The 16,061-nt window shown below is 42.7% G+C and overlaps 1 protein-coding gene across 4 annotated transcripts in view; it reads right to left on the bottom strand.

Annotated features, from left to right (window-relative positions):
* Positions 1–16,061, bottom strand: part of HPRT1 (hypoxanthine phosphoribosyltransferase 1) — a 52,611-nt gene that overhangs the window by 11,655 nt on the left and 24,895 nt on the right. Inside the window, exons 4-9 of one of the 4 annotated variants that reach the window (XM_025852564.2) lie at positions 14,535–14,600; positions 10,668–10,685; positions 8,644–8,726; positions 4,228–4,274; positions 3,929–4,005; positions 2,697–3,407 (exon numbers count right to left, since the gene is read on the bottom strand). In XM_025852564.2, coding sequence (XP_025708349.1) covers positions 3,360–3,407; positions 3,929–4,005; positions 4,228–4,274; positions 8,644–8,726; positions 10,668–10,685; positions 14,535–14,600 — 339 coding nt within the window. In that variant the 3' untranslated portion in view covers positions 2,697–3,359. The other 3 variants (XM_073879117.1, XM_073879116.1, XM_073879118.1) reach the window with 3 other exon arrangements.

The raw sequence follows: 16,061 nt of genomic DNA on the forward strand, positions 1-16,061 counted from the left end.
CACACACACACACACCCTCTCTCTCCAGCGCCAACACACACACACACGCACACACAAGAAGAAGACCAGGAACCTCGCCAGTCTTCCCCAGGACCTGGCACCCAGAGGGTGCTCAGTGTTTCTAGAGTCTCAACCACAGGGGAGGACATTAACTCTCCAAGTGGATGAATTAGACCAGCAGGCCATCTTTACACACGGAATTACAGGCATGATGCAAACAGTAGTCACATACAAGCATTCACAACAGGGGGACATGTGGACGGTTTGGCACACACAGTTTTCCAGGTCTTTGAGCACCCACATTGCCTTGGATGGTAAGATCCCATGTTTCCCTGTCTCTGAAAATCAAGCAAATGAAAGCGCAGTCCCGAGGATTACGGACGTGTGACATTTGTGACCAGCAGCTCCCAGGCTAAATGACCAAAAAGGGCCCCAGGAGGCTTTAGCCTTTTTTTTCTTTTTAGTACTTTTCCTCTCCCTTGACAAACTGTTACTCCAGAAATTACTGCTCCCGTCAAGTGTGCCCTTTCTGTCATCCTATAAATGGACAATGTTTAATCTGCTGCAAGTTGGTCAAGGAAATAAAATTACTGGAACAGGCGCCCCGATGGCAGGTGAAGTAAGGTCTGAGGCGTCTTCTTACGAGGTAAGAGGATACGCTCCCCAGGCCTTTCGTTCCCGGCGGGTAGCTGGGATTCTTGACGGGTGTGCCAAGCAGCGAAGACATGACCTAACCGCAAGCTAAAGAGCTCAGCCGACTCGGGAGAAACAGCTGAGGCTCCTCATGCTACAGCAGCAAGAATCTGACAGATCTCAGCTTAAATCTCGGCCGCTGACTAGCCGAGCACCTCACTTCTCAAAACATTCATTTCTTTCAGCATCAACCACAGTTTATGGCGCGCCAGCTCGCTCCCGGGCCACTGTCCCACTCCACCTGCATTATGGCAGCTCCTTACTCCTCACCACGTGCCTGTGAAGAGACACCACTGTCTCCACTTACCAGCTGAGAAAACAGGCCCCAAAGTTCAGTACCTCGATGTCACAGCACTAATAAGCAAAGGTTAGGACAGTCTAATCCAGAGCTCTTAGCTACACATTTGACAATTGTCATCTGAGCTCCTAGCAAATCTTCGAGACACTGAGTATACATCAGTGAACAAAACAGATACAAATTCTTGTCTTGGGGCGCCTGGGTGGCTCAGTCGTTAAGCGGCTGCCTTCGGCTCGGGTCATGATCCCGGGGTCCTGGGATGGAGCCCCACATCGGGCTCCCTGCTCAGCGGGGAGCCTGCTTCTCCCTCTCCCACTCCCCCTGCTTGTGTTCCCTCTCTCGCTGTCTCTCTCTCTGTCAAATAAATAAAATCTTTAAAGAAAAAATTCTTGTCTTCCTTATGGAGCTGACATTCTAGAAGATGTGGAGGGGAGACAAACAGGAAGCCGTACATACAAATGTAAACCACACAGCATGTTTTTAGGGCACACCACTTGAAACTGCCACCAGCCAACAGTTTTTTGTTTTTGTTTTTTTTTTTACCTACGAGAAGGGTCATTTCACATGGTTCAACCTAACAGAAGGTGGGAAGTGCCCCGGGAAAGGGGAGGGGAAGGGGGATGGGCAGCAGGAGGCCGCTTGCCTAGCAAACCGGGTGGCCCACCGGGGGGCCAGGGCGGGCCGGGGGGGGGGGGGGAGGGGAGGAATCGGGAGTTACGGTGGATGCTACACCCATGTCAACACCAACCTCAACGTCACAGGGTTATGAAGACCAAGTGAGATAACCAAAGTGAAAAGGTTTGATAAACTAGGAAGCTCCACGACCATAACAAGTTATTACTCGGTATTAATTCAAGTTCCCTACTTTGCTCTTGGGAAGGACAGCAAACTTTTTAAGGCATCGATGTGGCTAGATGGCTCCCGGGGTTGCTGGTTCATACCTCATCTGGAGCCGAGAGGCCCCTGAGGGTTTGAGTTTAAAACCGGTCTTCCTGGTCCCACAAAACAAGAGGTTGTGTTGGTGCCGTTCTCAGTCTGAACAATCTACCAGGATCGCGAGAGAAAGCCCTGTTACTCGAACACGGTGACATGTCATAAAGCATACTGTGTGTCTGAAACTTAAAATGTCGGTAAGAATTTCACTAGGCCTCACCAACGCACTCTACCAGATGATCGCTGTTTGCTGGGCTCGGTAAAGATTACAATTAAGGGGCGCCTGGGTGGCTCAGATGGTTAAGCGTCTGCCTTCGGCTCAGGTCATGATCCCAGGTCTGGGACTGGGCTGGCCCCATCAGGCTCTCTGCTCAGTGAAGAGTCTGCTTCTCCCTCTCCCTCTGCCTGCAGCTCCCCCTGCTTGTGCGCGCTCTCTGTCAAATAAACAGATAAAAATCTTTAATAAAAAAGCGGGGGCGCGCCTGGGTGGCTCAGATGGTTAAGCGTCTGCCTTCGGCTCAGGTCATGATCCCAGGGTCCTGGGATCGAGCCCCACATTGGGCTCCTGGCTCAGCGAGGAGCCTGCTTCTCCCTTTGCCTCTCTCCCTGTTCATGCTTTCTCTCTCTGTATCTCTGTGTCTCAAATGAATAAATAAAATCTTAAAAAAAAAAGATTACAATTAAAATAGCTGCTAAAACGTAACAGACAAGGAAAAGGTAACCGACAGAAAATGACACTAGGTTAATTTGTAGGGAAATGAGAGGTATGCAGTTTCTTTCAAGAGACAGCCTTTATTGTAAGGAGTTTTACACCGAGGAATCCAAAATGTGGTAACGTTTTTTGGAATTTATTGATTTGTATTTAAAAGGAACTGCTGACACAGATTCACCGGAAATCATCAGAACAAGCGCGAGAAAACAGTTAATACTACTGAAACAGCAAAATAATTCCAAGACATGTGGTTTCTCCAACAGAACAGTACTGTAGATGCTGTCACTGATATGGAAACTGACGGCTCCTTACTCTTCTAAACACACAGTGGTATATAATTAACAATATTCAATCACTTCTGTTCTTTCCGGAATATATAAAAATTAAAATACCAATTAAAAAACTAATATATCTTCTCTTTAAATGTTTCTTACAGATACAATTTCAATATTTTCATTCGATAGTGGTGTGGTTTAAGAGATTTTTTTCATTCACAAGTCAAACAACACTCCACGCCAAGAGAACAGATAGTCTATAGGCTCATATTGCAAATAAAGACTTCAGGAATGCAGCAACGGGCATTTCTAAAATACAAAATGGATAAAATTCTGAGAGGATACATGCAATAAAGCTCTACTAAGCAGCTGGCCACAGAACTAGAACATTCTACTGATGATTTCAATGGGACTCCAGATGCTTCCAAACTCAACTTGAACTCTCATCTTAGGCTTTGTATTTTGCTTTTCCAGTTTCACTAATGACACAAACATGCTACAAAATAAAAATCCAGAAACTCACATTAGAAAAGTGTATTGTGCAACGAAAGGCAAGAAGAGCATTTTGCATGGCTCAGGCGAACAGTGCTGCGCTGTAGGGGCTCTACTGGACAGAGGTTGGTGGGGTCTTCTGCATCTTCCTCACCCGTGTGAGGAAACGCACACCCGGGCCTCTTGCCCGCGGAGCAGAAGCGGGTGCTTGAAGGAGAGTGAGTGAAAAGACTTAAACATTCATTTATTTCTTACTTATGACTACATCTATCATCTGAAATAATAATGGGACAGTTATTGTATATTAAAGCTGTTCAACTGTTGCAGCCAGCAAGAAGTGTCGCCCCAGCCTGGCCCAGTTCCAGCTCTAAGGACGTCTGTACTTGACCACAGCTTTATGTGACTAATGGGAACCATCAGTCTGTTCAAATTATGAGGTGCTGGAAAGAGAAAACAAGTCTTCTCTTTCGTAAATTTTTATATGGGTTCTGAAAAATGAGAGTGAGAAAACGAGGCATTACTTACATTCAAATCCCTGAAGTATTCATTATAGTCAAGGGCATATCCTACAACAAACTTGTCTGGAATTTCAAATCCAACAACTAAAAAGAATCATAAGTCATCATTTAGATGCAAGAAAACATCATTTTCAAATCGAATGCTTATGAATGTGTCTTCTCTACAAATACTCTCCAAAATCTTAAAAAAACAAACAAACAAAAAAAACAAAACCAAATACCCTCTAAAGTAACTCTCAACCATTTCATGGAAAACTTGTTCGGGTCAAAGATGGTTAAATGACTGACATAAAGTAATTCACTTACAGTCTGGTTTATAGCCAACACTTCGAGAAGTCCTCTTCACCAGCAAACTGTTAATTACAAAATGTAACATGTGACACATGGAGACATGACTGGGCATTACAAAAGAGAACATTCATGCTCTGAGACATGGTCTCACCCGCACCTAGAATACTTTCTACGTGAAAGACTATGAAATGGGGAGTTAGCTCACAGGGACCGGGCGGGCCAGCAGTGCGTTCCCACCACAGCCAAGGCCCCTGCCTGCTCCCCGCCCGGAACACGACTGACAGTTCTGAGAGCTCCACCTTGACCACTCAGCACCCACCAAAGGGCAGCGAATCAGAAGGGTGAGTGGATGGGGAGTGGCAACAAGCAGTTTCACAATCCCTGGAAATCCAATCCTAAAGCTGCAAAGGGGTGCGGGAGATGTGAGCATCACCTTTTGAGACTCTTAATACGTGGCTTACAAATATCATGAGGCTAAAAAATAAGTAGCATGCTCGAGGAGCTAGTATTTATTTTTGAGAGCAAAAATTGCAGTTGGGATAAGCCACCTCTAACATAAGCTAATTTCGTAACCCAAGTGTGTACTACCTGCTGAAATTTTTCAGCCATTAAGAAAAGCTATCGACAGTGTTTTGAGAGCCTTTACATGTTAAGGGCAGTCCCAATAAAACTCATGATTTTACACCTTCTTAGATAAAGGTATTTGAAAAGCTGGAAAGGACAGGGGCAGCTGGGTGGCTCAGTCGGTTAAGCCTCTGCTTTCAGCTCAGGTCATGAATCTGGGGTTCTGGGATCGAGCCCCCCCCCCCCACCCCCCCCCGGCCCCTGCATCATCATCAGGCTAACTGCTCAATGGGGAGCCTGCTTCTCCCTCTGCACCCCGCCCCCCCACTCATGCTCCCCCTCTCACTCTGGTCTCTCTCTCAAATAATTAAATAAAATCTTTTTTAAAAAAAAAAAGCTGGGAAAGACATAAAGTGATTTTCAGTCTTAGCTACACATCAGACTCACCTGGGAACTTTAACAAAACAAAACCCAGATACCCAGGCCACACCCCTGACCGATTACGTTAGAACTGCTGGGGATGGGACACAGACATAGGTTTCTTTTTGTGTATGTGTTTTTTTTAATTCGTATAAGTAAATAAACCATACAAGTATACGTCAGAGATCTTGTGGGTATGGTTTCAGACCACCACAATAAAGCAAGTATCACAGTAAAGGGAGGCAAATGAATGTTTTGGTCTCCTAGTGCACAAAAACTGTTTACGCTATATACTGAGGTCTATTAAGTGTGTAACAGCATCACATCTAAAAAAATGTACATATCTTAAAGACATTTTATTGCTAAAAAATGTTCACTATCATCTGAGTTTTCAGAAGTCATAATCAGTGATCAGAGATCACCACAGCAAATATAATAATAATGAAAAAGTTTGAAATATTCCAAGAATTATCAAAATGTGACAGAGGGGCGCCTGGGTGGCTCAGTTGGTTAGGTGTCTGCCTTCGGCTCGGGTCATGATCTCGGGGTCCTGGTACTGAGCCCCACATCGGGCTCCCTGTTCAGCAGGAAGTCTGCTTCTCCCTCTCCCTCTGCTCCTTCCCCCGCTCGTGCTTGCACACTCTCTCTCAAATACATAAATAAATAATCTTTTAAAAAAAGTGACAGGGACATGAAGTGAGCAAATGCGGTTGAAAAACTGGCACCTACAGACTTGCTCGATGCTGGGTTGCCACAAGCCTTCAATCGGTAAAAAAAACACCAAAAAACCAAAAAACCACAGTATCTGCAAAGTGCAACAAAGCAAAAGCACAATAAACTGAGCTATGCCTATATTAAAAGTTACCAAGCAGATATAGTTAGAAAGTCCAATGTTAACAGCTTATTCAAATTTTTCATTTTGAAATAATTAGATTACCAGGAAGTCACAAAAATGCACAGGGAGGTCCCGTGTCCCCCCTGCCCAGTTTCCTCCAACACTAACAGCTCACATAAGGAGCAGGTGACCACAACCAAGACGTGGACTTTGGGGAACTGACATTATCCAGACTGCACCAGTCTTACACACATACATGCGTGTGTACGTGTCTGTGTACTTCTATGCAATTCTATCACACGTGCAGATTCATGTAACCACCACCACGCTTGAGATACAGACCTTTCCACCACACAAGGCTCTCTCCTACTACCTCTTTATTTATAGTCACACGCCGCCATCACCTCCCTCACCCCTGGCAACCACTAATCTGCTCTCCATTTCTATCATTTTGTCATTTTAAGAAGGCTGCATAAATGGAATCATATAGTAGGTAACCTTTCCAGATTGGCTTTTTTTGTTTTAAAGTAGGCTCCACGTGGAGCCCAACATGGGGCTTGAACTCAAGACCCCGAGATCAAGACCTGAGCTGAGGGCGCCTGGGTGGCTCAGTCATTAAGCATCTGCCTTCGGCTCAGGTCATGGTCCCAGGGTCCTGGGATCGAGCCCCGCCTCGGGCTCCCGGCTCTGCGGGAAGCCTGCTTCTCCCTCTCCTGCTCCCCCTGCTTGTGTTCCCTCTCTCGCTGTCTCTCTCTGTCAGATAAATAAAATCTTAAAAAAAAAAAAAAGACCTGAGCTGAGATCAAGAGTCGGACACTTAACCGACTGAGCCCCCCCAGGTGCCCCTCGACACTTGAGGCTCGTCTAGGTTGTGGCGCGGATCCACAGCGCAGGGTTCCACGGAAGGGGGACCTACCATTTGTCTAGCCATTCACCCGCTGGGGGGGGTGCATTTTGGGTGTTTCCTGTTCGGGGCTATGACAAATGAAGCTGCCATGAGCTTTCGTGTATGTCTATGAGGACCCAAGTTTCCACTTCTCTGGGGTAAAGGCAAGTGCTTGAGTCGTACGGCCGCCACATGCTCAATTTCTCACAAAACCGACAAGCTGTTTGCCCAGGCAGCCATTCCATTTGACATTCCTAGCAGTTAACAATCTTTACATTTTTAATTGAACTTCTTAAGTTAAAATGCTTATCTCATCCTTCTTAAACCTGCATTGAATAAAAAGAATGAGCTGCCAGGCTTACTCTGTTTACGTATCAAGCACGGATACATATATACCTCATAAACGGACATATGATATACCTGTGATATTAAAATCTAACGGTGAGGGAGGGATTAAGAAAAAAAGGTTAAGAAACACTGACTTAGGCCAACTCCATCACTAAGAAATGAATGACCTAAGTACCCTCTGAGCACTCCACACCCCCAGCAACACAAAATCCCTCTTTTGTGAGGCAGTCTACCTCAGTTCCACAGCATATTCCAGGAAAGAGGGACAAAAGACTATCTCGAGGCTACAGAATATCCTACGCCACAGTAAGAGAAATAAGCAAGTGTGTGGACTGGCTTACAGGAAACTACTTAGTGCCCCAGAATGCATCGCAGATAGAGACCCTCTTGTCGCAGCTGTCCCAAACCCACTGAAAGGGACTGACCCACACGGGCACCAGCTATCAGAGAAGCCCCAAAGGACAAACTGCTGACAGATGATTCATTAGAAGGCTCACTCTGATTCAAAGATGCTCGATATGGGCTACCTGGATCCTTTAAAGGGGGTTTATCAAAACCAGTTAACCATTTAGGAAAAAAATTAGATTACTATTTGACCCCTACACAAAAATTATAGAGTGGTCAAAGATTTCAAAATAAAAGATGAAATTGCAACCCCCCCCCCAAGAAAACAAAAACAAAAACCACCCCAAAAAAGCCACCCCAGCTGTTACCCTCCCGAAAACGTAGGGTGGTAAATAAAGCATGAACCGTGAGCTGGGTTGCCTGGGTTCAAATCTCACTCCTATAGGGTGCTAGGCACTGTGCCTTTGGACAATTCCCTATGCCTTGGTATCCCGAACTATAAAGTGGGAGTAACAGTGCTTCCTAGGAGTTGTCAGGGATTAAGCTCTAATTATAATTAAATATAATTAAACTAGAAACAAAGGTAGAACGAATAAAGCACAAGCCAAACAGCAGAGGCAGGGCCTGGAGACGAGGTTGGCATACGTCATCACCACATCACTCAACTCCAGGAGCTCCGGACCCTCAGATCCCACCCCTTCCTACTACCTCCTAAACCCAACGTGGGATCCCTGGTCTCAAGTCTTCAAGAAAGTCCCAAATCTTCTACCATGCTCCCGAGGACAAGTTGGTATTATTAGCATGCTAAAAGACCAAATGTTATTAATATTTAGCAAAAAGATGACCACAATGAAGGGCTTCCTTAACACATGACAAAATTATTTACAAAGCATATTTACTGAGTCTTATTTGAGATCACATTACTTTCTAAAGATAAAACAAGTTGAGAACATTTACCCTTACAAAGAAGCAATTAATTACTTAATCCTGTTTCAAATGAAGAAAATAGCCTGTCAAAATGTTATATACATACCTTGCGACCTTGACCATCTTTGGATTATGTTCCTTGACCAAGGAAAGCAAGGTTTGCATTGTTTTGCCAGTATCAATTATATCCTTTTAAAAAAAAGAAAAGACATTTAAACAGCAAATAAAACCGCGTCATATAAACACAAAATACCAAAACCCCATGTGTAAACAGAAGAATGCTATTTTTTTTTTCAGTGTAGCCAACTCTCAGATGCAGGTGGTTAATAGACCACACTCTGAGAAACACTGCTGTACACCATCTTGAAAGTATCCACATTAACAAGGTTTTACTATATAAAATGACTTTATATGAAAGTGATTCTTAGCTATTTAGTCAAAAGCAGGACATTATTCAAAACAAACCCATCTCTAATTGGGAAAATGCTTCTTAAAACCATAACCCTAATGTTCTTCAATGAAAATACTCTATGGATGGTATAAAGCAATGCTTCACAAAGTGGGGTCCGTAAGTCATCAGATACATCAGGGCTGGAGACTTGTGAAAAATGCAGAGTTCCGGGCTGTGGTGGCTAGAATTCAGATGGCCCCAAGACTCCCGTCCCCTAGTGCACACACCCAGAATAACCCCCCCAGCCCCAGCGTGAGCACAACCTGGGAAAATGCTGGGACAGTCTCTCCTGTAATTGGCTATGTTCTATGAGGTGGTTGTAGCACACTGGAGAGATCTCCGGCTGGTTTAGAAGAAGTCAGCTGCCACGTGAAGGCCACGTGTGAGGACATGAGGTTGGCCTGTAGGAGCTGTGAGCCACCCCTGGCCAGCAGCCAGTAAGAAAACGGGGCCCTCAGTTCTGCAACCACAAGAACTAAATTCTGCCAACAACCTAAATGAACTTGGGAGAGGACCACGAGCCCTGGGTGGGATAGGAGCCCCAGCCTTGCGTCAGCCCAATGAGACTCTGAGCAGAGGACCCAGCTAACCTGTACTCAGGCTCCTGACCCATGAAAACGGAGACACTGAACATGTGTTGTTTTCAGCTGCTAAATTTGTGGTCATTTGTTAGGTGGCATTACCCCAAAGTCAATCTGAAGTGGAATTAATGAATCTACATTTAAAAACAAGCAACCAGGGGTGCCTGGGTGGCTCAGTCGGTTAGCGTCCAACTCTTGATCTCAGGGTCAAGAGTTCCAGCCCTGCAACGGGCTCACGCTGGGCGTGAAACCTAATTAAAAAAACAAACCAAAAAAAAAAAAAAACCCTAAGCAACCAGTTCCCAGGGATATTCATGTACATGAATCCTTTGCAAACAGTGTCGTCTGTTTAGATTTTGATCTGTAAGCTCAAGTTTCTATTAATAACAACAAAAATGAATTGGGGGTTACTGGTGCTCCTGAGTCTTAAACATTTTACATAAAAGAATGAAAACTCATTCTACTGGTGAGAGTATAAAGCTTACAACCACTCTGTTAAGTCATTTGGCAATAACAGTAAAACTGAAAATGTACCAACCCTACAATCCAGTCACTGCCTTCATCTAGAGGGACTCACACAAGTGCACGCCGAGTACCGCAAAGGGTTGTTCTTAGCAGCCCTGTTATAGCATGAGAACTGCGAGACTTGCCCTATTCAGAGGGCAATAAATTGGTGGATTTGTACACTGCAATTTTGCATTTTAAGTCAACTAACTGTACCTCTCAACATGAATAACCTCAGAACTTATTATGAGTGAAAATAACAAGATATAAGAGAGAATATGTATAGTGTGGCACTACATATTTTTAAATCACAAAATATGTTTTGCATGTGGATACATACATGCAAGAGAAGTATAAAAAAAGACTCATGGGAATGATGTAGATCAACTTTAAAAGGAGAAACTTTTAAGCCCAAAAGAGAGGGGTAGGAAATATACCAACATTTTCCCATTTTCCAATAAAAACAAATTACTAATCTTACAAAAAACCAATCTTACTCCCTTATAACACAAGCCCACCGTTAAAACTGATGACGAGGGATTTCTTTCCCTGGATTACCTTTAGAACACTGTACTTAAAGTATGTAGAACTTACCTCAACAATCAAGACATTCTAGAAGAAAAAGAAATGAAAATCAGTACAGTGAATCAGGCAGTGTTTCCAATTATAACTCAAATCACATCATAACAAACTCATTATCCAAATTCTTGTTTTTAAGATACTCTCCTATCTCAAACCCTGATTTAAACAATAGGCCTTCTGCTGGGATATGGAACTCTTTAATGTGAAATTTTCACCGTAATGGAACGTTTAAAAATTTGACCTATATGGGGCGCCTGGGTGGCTCAGTTGGTTAAGCGACTGCCTTCGGCTCAGGTCATGATCCTGGAGTCCTGGGATCGAGTCCCGCATCGGGCTCCCCGCTCAGTGGGGAGTCTGCTTCTCCCTCTGACCCTCTTCCCTCTCGTGCTCTCTATCTCTCATTCTCTTTCTCTCTCTCAAATAAATAAATAAAATCTTTAAAAAAAAAAATTTGACCTATATGTTCATTTAAAAAAAATTCTCATTACTTTAAACAGAGTTCTCATCTTGGACAAATCATGAAGTTTCTCTGGGCCTCAGTTTACCTTGTGTAAAATAAGGGACGTGAACTAGTATGTATCTTCCAAGTCTACATTCAAGAACTATAATCTGTACCAGAACTCCAAAATCATGCCTTTAATTTACCATACAGAATCCAATTCAAAACCCATTTTCTCATTAGGCTGAAACTGATCTGTATTTTCTGGATGTGTTCATATTCTTAGACTCAACTAAAGAAAGGTACCAATGCTTCCTTCCACCGTAAACCCTCACCCCAATTTCTACCTCTCAGAATTTTATAGCTGGAAGAGAGCCCTTGCAGGAGACACCATCTAACAATTACATCTGAGGTAGAGAAGAGTCCTACCTGTTCTTATGTTAGTTATAGGAACGAGGTAGCATTTCACATACTGGTTATAATCACTGTCACAGGAAAGATTCATGCTATATTGCCATTTGTAGTTCTCACTTCTTGGTCACATACCTATTGCATGACCATTTTCAGGTTCTATATATTCCTCTAAGTCAGTGGTTACCAAGGTAGGGCACACAAGATCCACAGGGTTACAAGAAAGAAGTATTAGACCTTTTTTTAAACCTCACCCTGTTTGAGCTATAAATTTTGCATGTATTTTGTAATATGCATAATATCACTACCATAGTTTGTATTATCATCTACCCCTTTCCTCCCATGACAACTACTTTGTCTCTTTTCAAGATACTGCAATCTCAATCTTTAGTAAAACTGAATATAATCAATTAACGGACCAATAATCGTTTCACCACCTACTATGTGATTCTTTCTCAACATTTTCTCTACCCTAGCTAGCACATCGGAAGGATAACATTCTCCCATCCTAACTGTGGCTCACGGCTGCAGCAATGTGCACCATGGGATGGAGTTACAGTTTGAAAACAGCACTGAATTATGAGACAGACTCTAATACTAAGTAGCTGCGCGATCTTGATTATGTCATAATCATAGACTTCTAGTAATATGAGATGGTTTGCACAAATCAATCACAATACAGAGAGATTAAATATTTATCCAATATAAAATCGTAGTATCTACAGTATGATCTCAATTCTGTTTTAAAAATAAAGAATGAGAATTTCTACCATTACTGAGAGCTTATTTTATGTCAAATAGCTACATTCTCCATAAATGGAAACAATGAGGCTTCAGAGGTCAAATGATTTGCCTAAAGTCATAAAACTAGCCAAGTGGTAATGAGGTGTTTTCAGGGTCCAAAGCCCATATTCTCAACCACTAACTGGGGGGGGGGGAAGGGAAAAACATTTATATACGTATGTATCTATACACAGTGTCCCAAAAAAACTGAAATAGAAAGAGTAAATAACCTACAATCTCACCACCAAGAAATAACTTCACCCAACTTAGATGTCTTGATTTTTTCCACAATTAACATGCTCTACTGTGACTATCACGAAAAGAAAATTATATTTAGAAAGAGACGTTTAAGATCACGAAGTCAGGGCGCCTGGGTGGCTCAGTTGGTTAAGCGACTGCCTTCGGCTCAGGTCATGATCCTGGAGTCCCGGGATCGAGTCCCGCATCGGGTTCCCCGCTCAGCAGGGAGTCTGCTTCTCCCTCTGACCCTCCTCCCTCTCGTGCTATCTCTCATTCTCTCTCTCTCAAATAAATAAATAAAATCTTTAAAAAAAAAAAAAGATCACGAAGTCATGTAGTAGGACAGAGCCATTAGGTGGGAAAGGCAAGGTCAAATGGAATCCCAGGAGGCTTTGAAGGCCAGGTCCCTTCCAGCACTAAAAACTGATTGTAGGAGTAAGGGCTTCAAATGACTTCTAAATATGGGCACAACACGCTGAAAGGGAAGACTAGGTCTGGCAGTGGTATATGTGATGGGCAGGAAGGGGAAAGAGTCAATAGACTGTAATTTCTCTTTTGAAGTTTTCAAAAGATGTTGAGGAGGACAAGATTAGTTTGGCAGGACCCTGATATGGGATAAGAGGATTTGACCCAAGTGTTGTATGCTTAAGTCTCCTACTAGATACTCAGTCAAGGAAGCTGTAAACATTTAAAAGCCAGAGGAAGAAAAGAGCTTTGAGGCCAGAAAGACCTGCCTTTAAATTCAAGCTCTACCACTTACTGGCAGCGTGACTTTGGACAAGTCCTTCAAATCTGCTGAGCCTTAGTTTCCTGATCTGTAAAACAGGGGTAACAGTATCCACCTCGTGGGACTCTTGTGAAACTTTTATGAGATTCTGCCTTTTTATCCAGCAGTGTTTATAAATAAATTAACTAGCAGCTGGAAAAAAACATAGCAATCTATCATTTCTCATTGGTTACTCGAAAATCATTTCAATGTATCACAAGAATAATGTTCAAATATCTTAATATCTCTATTATTTCTGCCAATTGTCTATACTGGAACAATCTTGCTGTATTTAGAAAACTCTTTCTGAGATTTCTTAAGATAGTGGTATGTTTGAACTTACTGAGTATTCCCACTACCAGAAAAACTGTTATAAGAGGGTCTACATGCATTATCTCACTTAATGCTCTGAACTCTGTGAGGTGACTGCCATTATTGTCCCTACCTCACACAGAGGAGACAGAGAGGTTCCATAATGTGCCCAAGGTCACAGAGACAAAGTACTGAGCCAGGCTTTGAATCAAAGCTGCCCATCTTGGGGCACCTGGCTGGCTCAGTTGGTAGAGCATGCAACTCTTGATCTTGGGGTCGTGAGTTTGAGCCCCACGTTGGGTGTAGAGTTTACTTAAGGAAAAAAAAGCTGCCCATCTCTAGAACCCACACTTTCACATCTACTACATGATACTACACTACATGTTTTGTTATGTGAGTCTATGTTTATTTTTTATTTTTTTTAAAGATTTTATTTATTTATTTGAGAGAGAGAGAGAGAGCACATGAGAGGGGGGAGGGTCAGAGGGAGAAGCAGACTGCCTGCTGAGCAGGGAGCCCGATTTGGAACTCGATCCCGGGACTCCAGGATCATGACCTGAGCCGAAGGCAGTCGCTTAACCAACTGAGCCACCCAGGCGCCCCCTGTGAGTCTATTTTTAAAAAGAAGACTGTCTTTCCCCCCCAAAATAGATATATACTTTTGAGGAATTCCAAATTAGATCACACAGAGGAAGACAAGAGTACTTTGTAATACGGACTTGAAGTTTAACGTTGGATTCTGCTGCCTCTCTGCTAATATGACCTAGGAAAAGAAAGCTAACTGAGATTGCTTCCAGGGGTTAAACAGCCCTTGTTTAAGGGCATGAATAACTGTGTAAACTGCCTCGTAGTGATAAAGCACAGTGTTACTAACTGACTCCTGGCATGAAGTCAAGAGAACTCTTTTCTTCCCCTTCAAGACACATACCTTTCCAGTCAAAGTTGAGAGATCATCTCCACCAATTACTTTGATGTCCCCTGTTGACTGGTCATTCTAGTTAAAAAACAAATAAAAAGATGTAAGTATATATGTATATCCTTTTGTGAACACACCTACATTTCAAATTATCAAATGGGAACTAGAAGATTTAAGAAGTTAGCTATCTAATGTCATCGCATTATGATATTCTAAATGATACAAATTATAAGAATTATGTTTCAAGAAATGAACGACTAGGTAACTTTCAACTAGAGATCAGTGAAAATTTAAAAGTTCTAACGGGCCATTACTGATTTGATGCTCTTCAGAGTCCTACAAGTGGGGCACACACATCTTCGAGTGGGCACTATCCTAGAAGCCACCCATCTTCAGTCACGGTAATTTCTGAACCATGAAGTTATTAGCGTGACATATGTCCAGTTCTGGCCCTGGACCATTGCCATGAATCAAGCAAGCTGTAGGTTCTGGTCTGTATCACACTCAACCCCAAAAATACTGCCCTCAAATGTCCAGCCCAGGCACATGTCATCTTCAGCACAGTCTGGAAAACCAGGTCTGATCAGCAGTCTTTTAAGGCCTTCCTCTTAGGCTCCCAGTTTTCTGCTATCACAGAATCCAGTAGAAACCCTTACAGGAGTTTCAAAGGGAAATCCTCCATATCTACCGTAGTTGGTGGTGATAATGATCATAATTTGACTGTACTGGAGCCAAAGAGCAGGTGAACAAAAGAGCTGAGACTTGCCCTACCAGAGAGCAAACCATACCAATGCTACAATTACAACAATGCTGTGTCAGCATAGTAATAGCCAAAGAGACCAAGGAACAGAACAGAGCCCAGGAACATAGGGAGGATTTAGTATACGATAAAGATGGTATTTTAAGTCAGTAAGGAAAAGATGAATTATTCAATGAAGTAGTTATCCATTTGGGGAAAAAAATAAAGTATGATCCCTGCCTCACAGCATACACAAAAATAAATTCCAGATGGATTAAAATCTAAATGTAAAAAATAAAGCCATAAGCAGACTGGAAGAAAATGTAGAAGAAATATTTTCACGTTCTTAGAGAGGGTAAAAACCTATGGATATCATGAACCCAAACTGAAAGAAAAGATCTGTTAACAAATATTCCTATTATATGTTGAGTTCCAAAACTAAGAAGCCAAAAGGAAAATGAAGAACCAACACAAATAGGCAATTCACAGAAGAGAAGGCCAGAACATATAAAATGGTATCAATCTGAGAAACAAACACTAAAACCATGTGATTCTACCATTCCTCCATTCACACTGGCAAAACTTAAGCCTGATGATATATGTTGACAAAAGTGAAGGGAAACAAGCACTCCTGGTGAGAGAATAAACTGATACAACCTCTTTTGAAAATGGTACAGCAATACCTATTAAAATTTAAGTATGTGTGCCGCTCGCCCCGGCAATCCCACTTCCAGGAATCAATGCTATAAAAACACTCACAAATATGCGAAGGTACATACAAGGAGGTTCACTGTATCAAC

This window comes from Callorhinus ursinus, unplaced genomic scaffold (genome assembly GCF_003265705.2).
Source record: "Callorhinus ursinus isolate GAN/ISIS: 27379988/994484 unplaced genomic scaffold, GSC_fseal_2.0 scaffold33, whole genome shotgun sequence".
Taxonomy (NCBI): domain Eukaryota; kingdom Metazoa; phylum Chordata; class Mammalia; order Carnivora; family Otariidae; genus Callorhinus; species Callorhinus ursinus.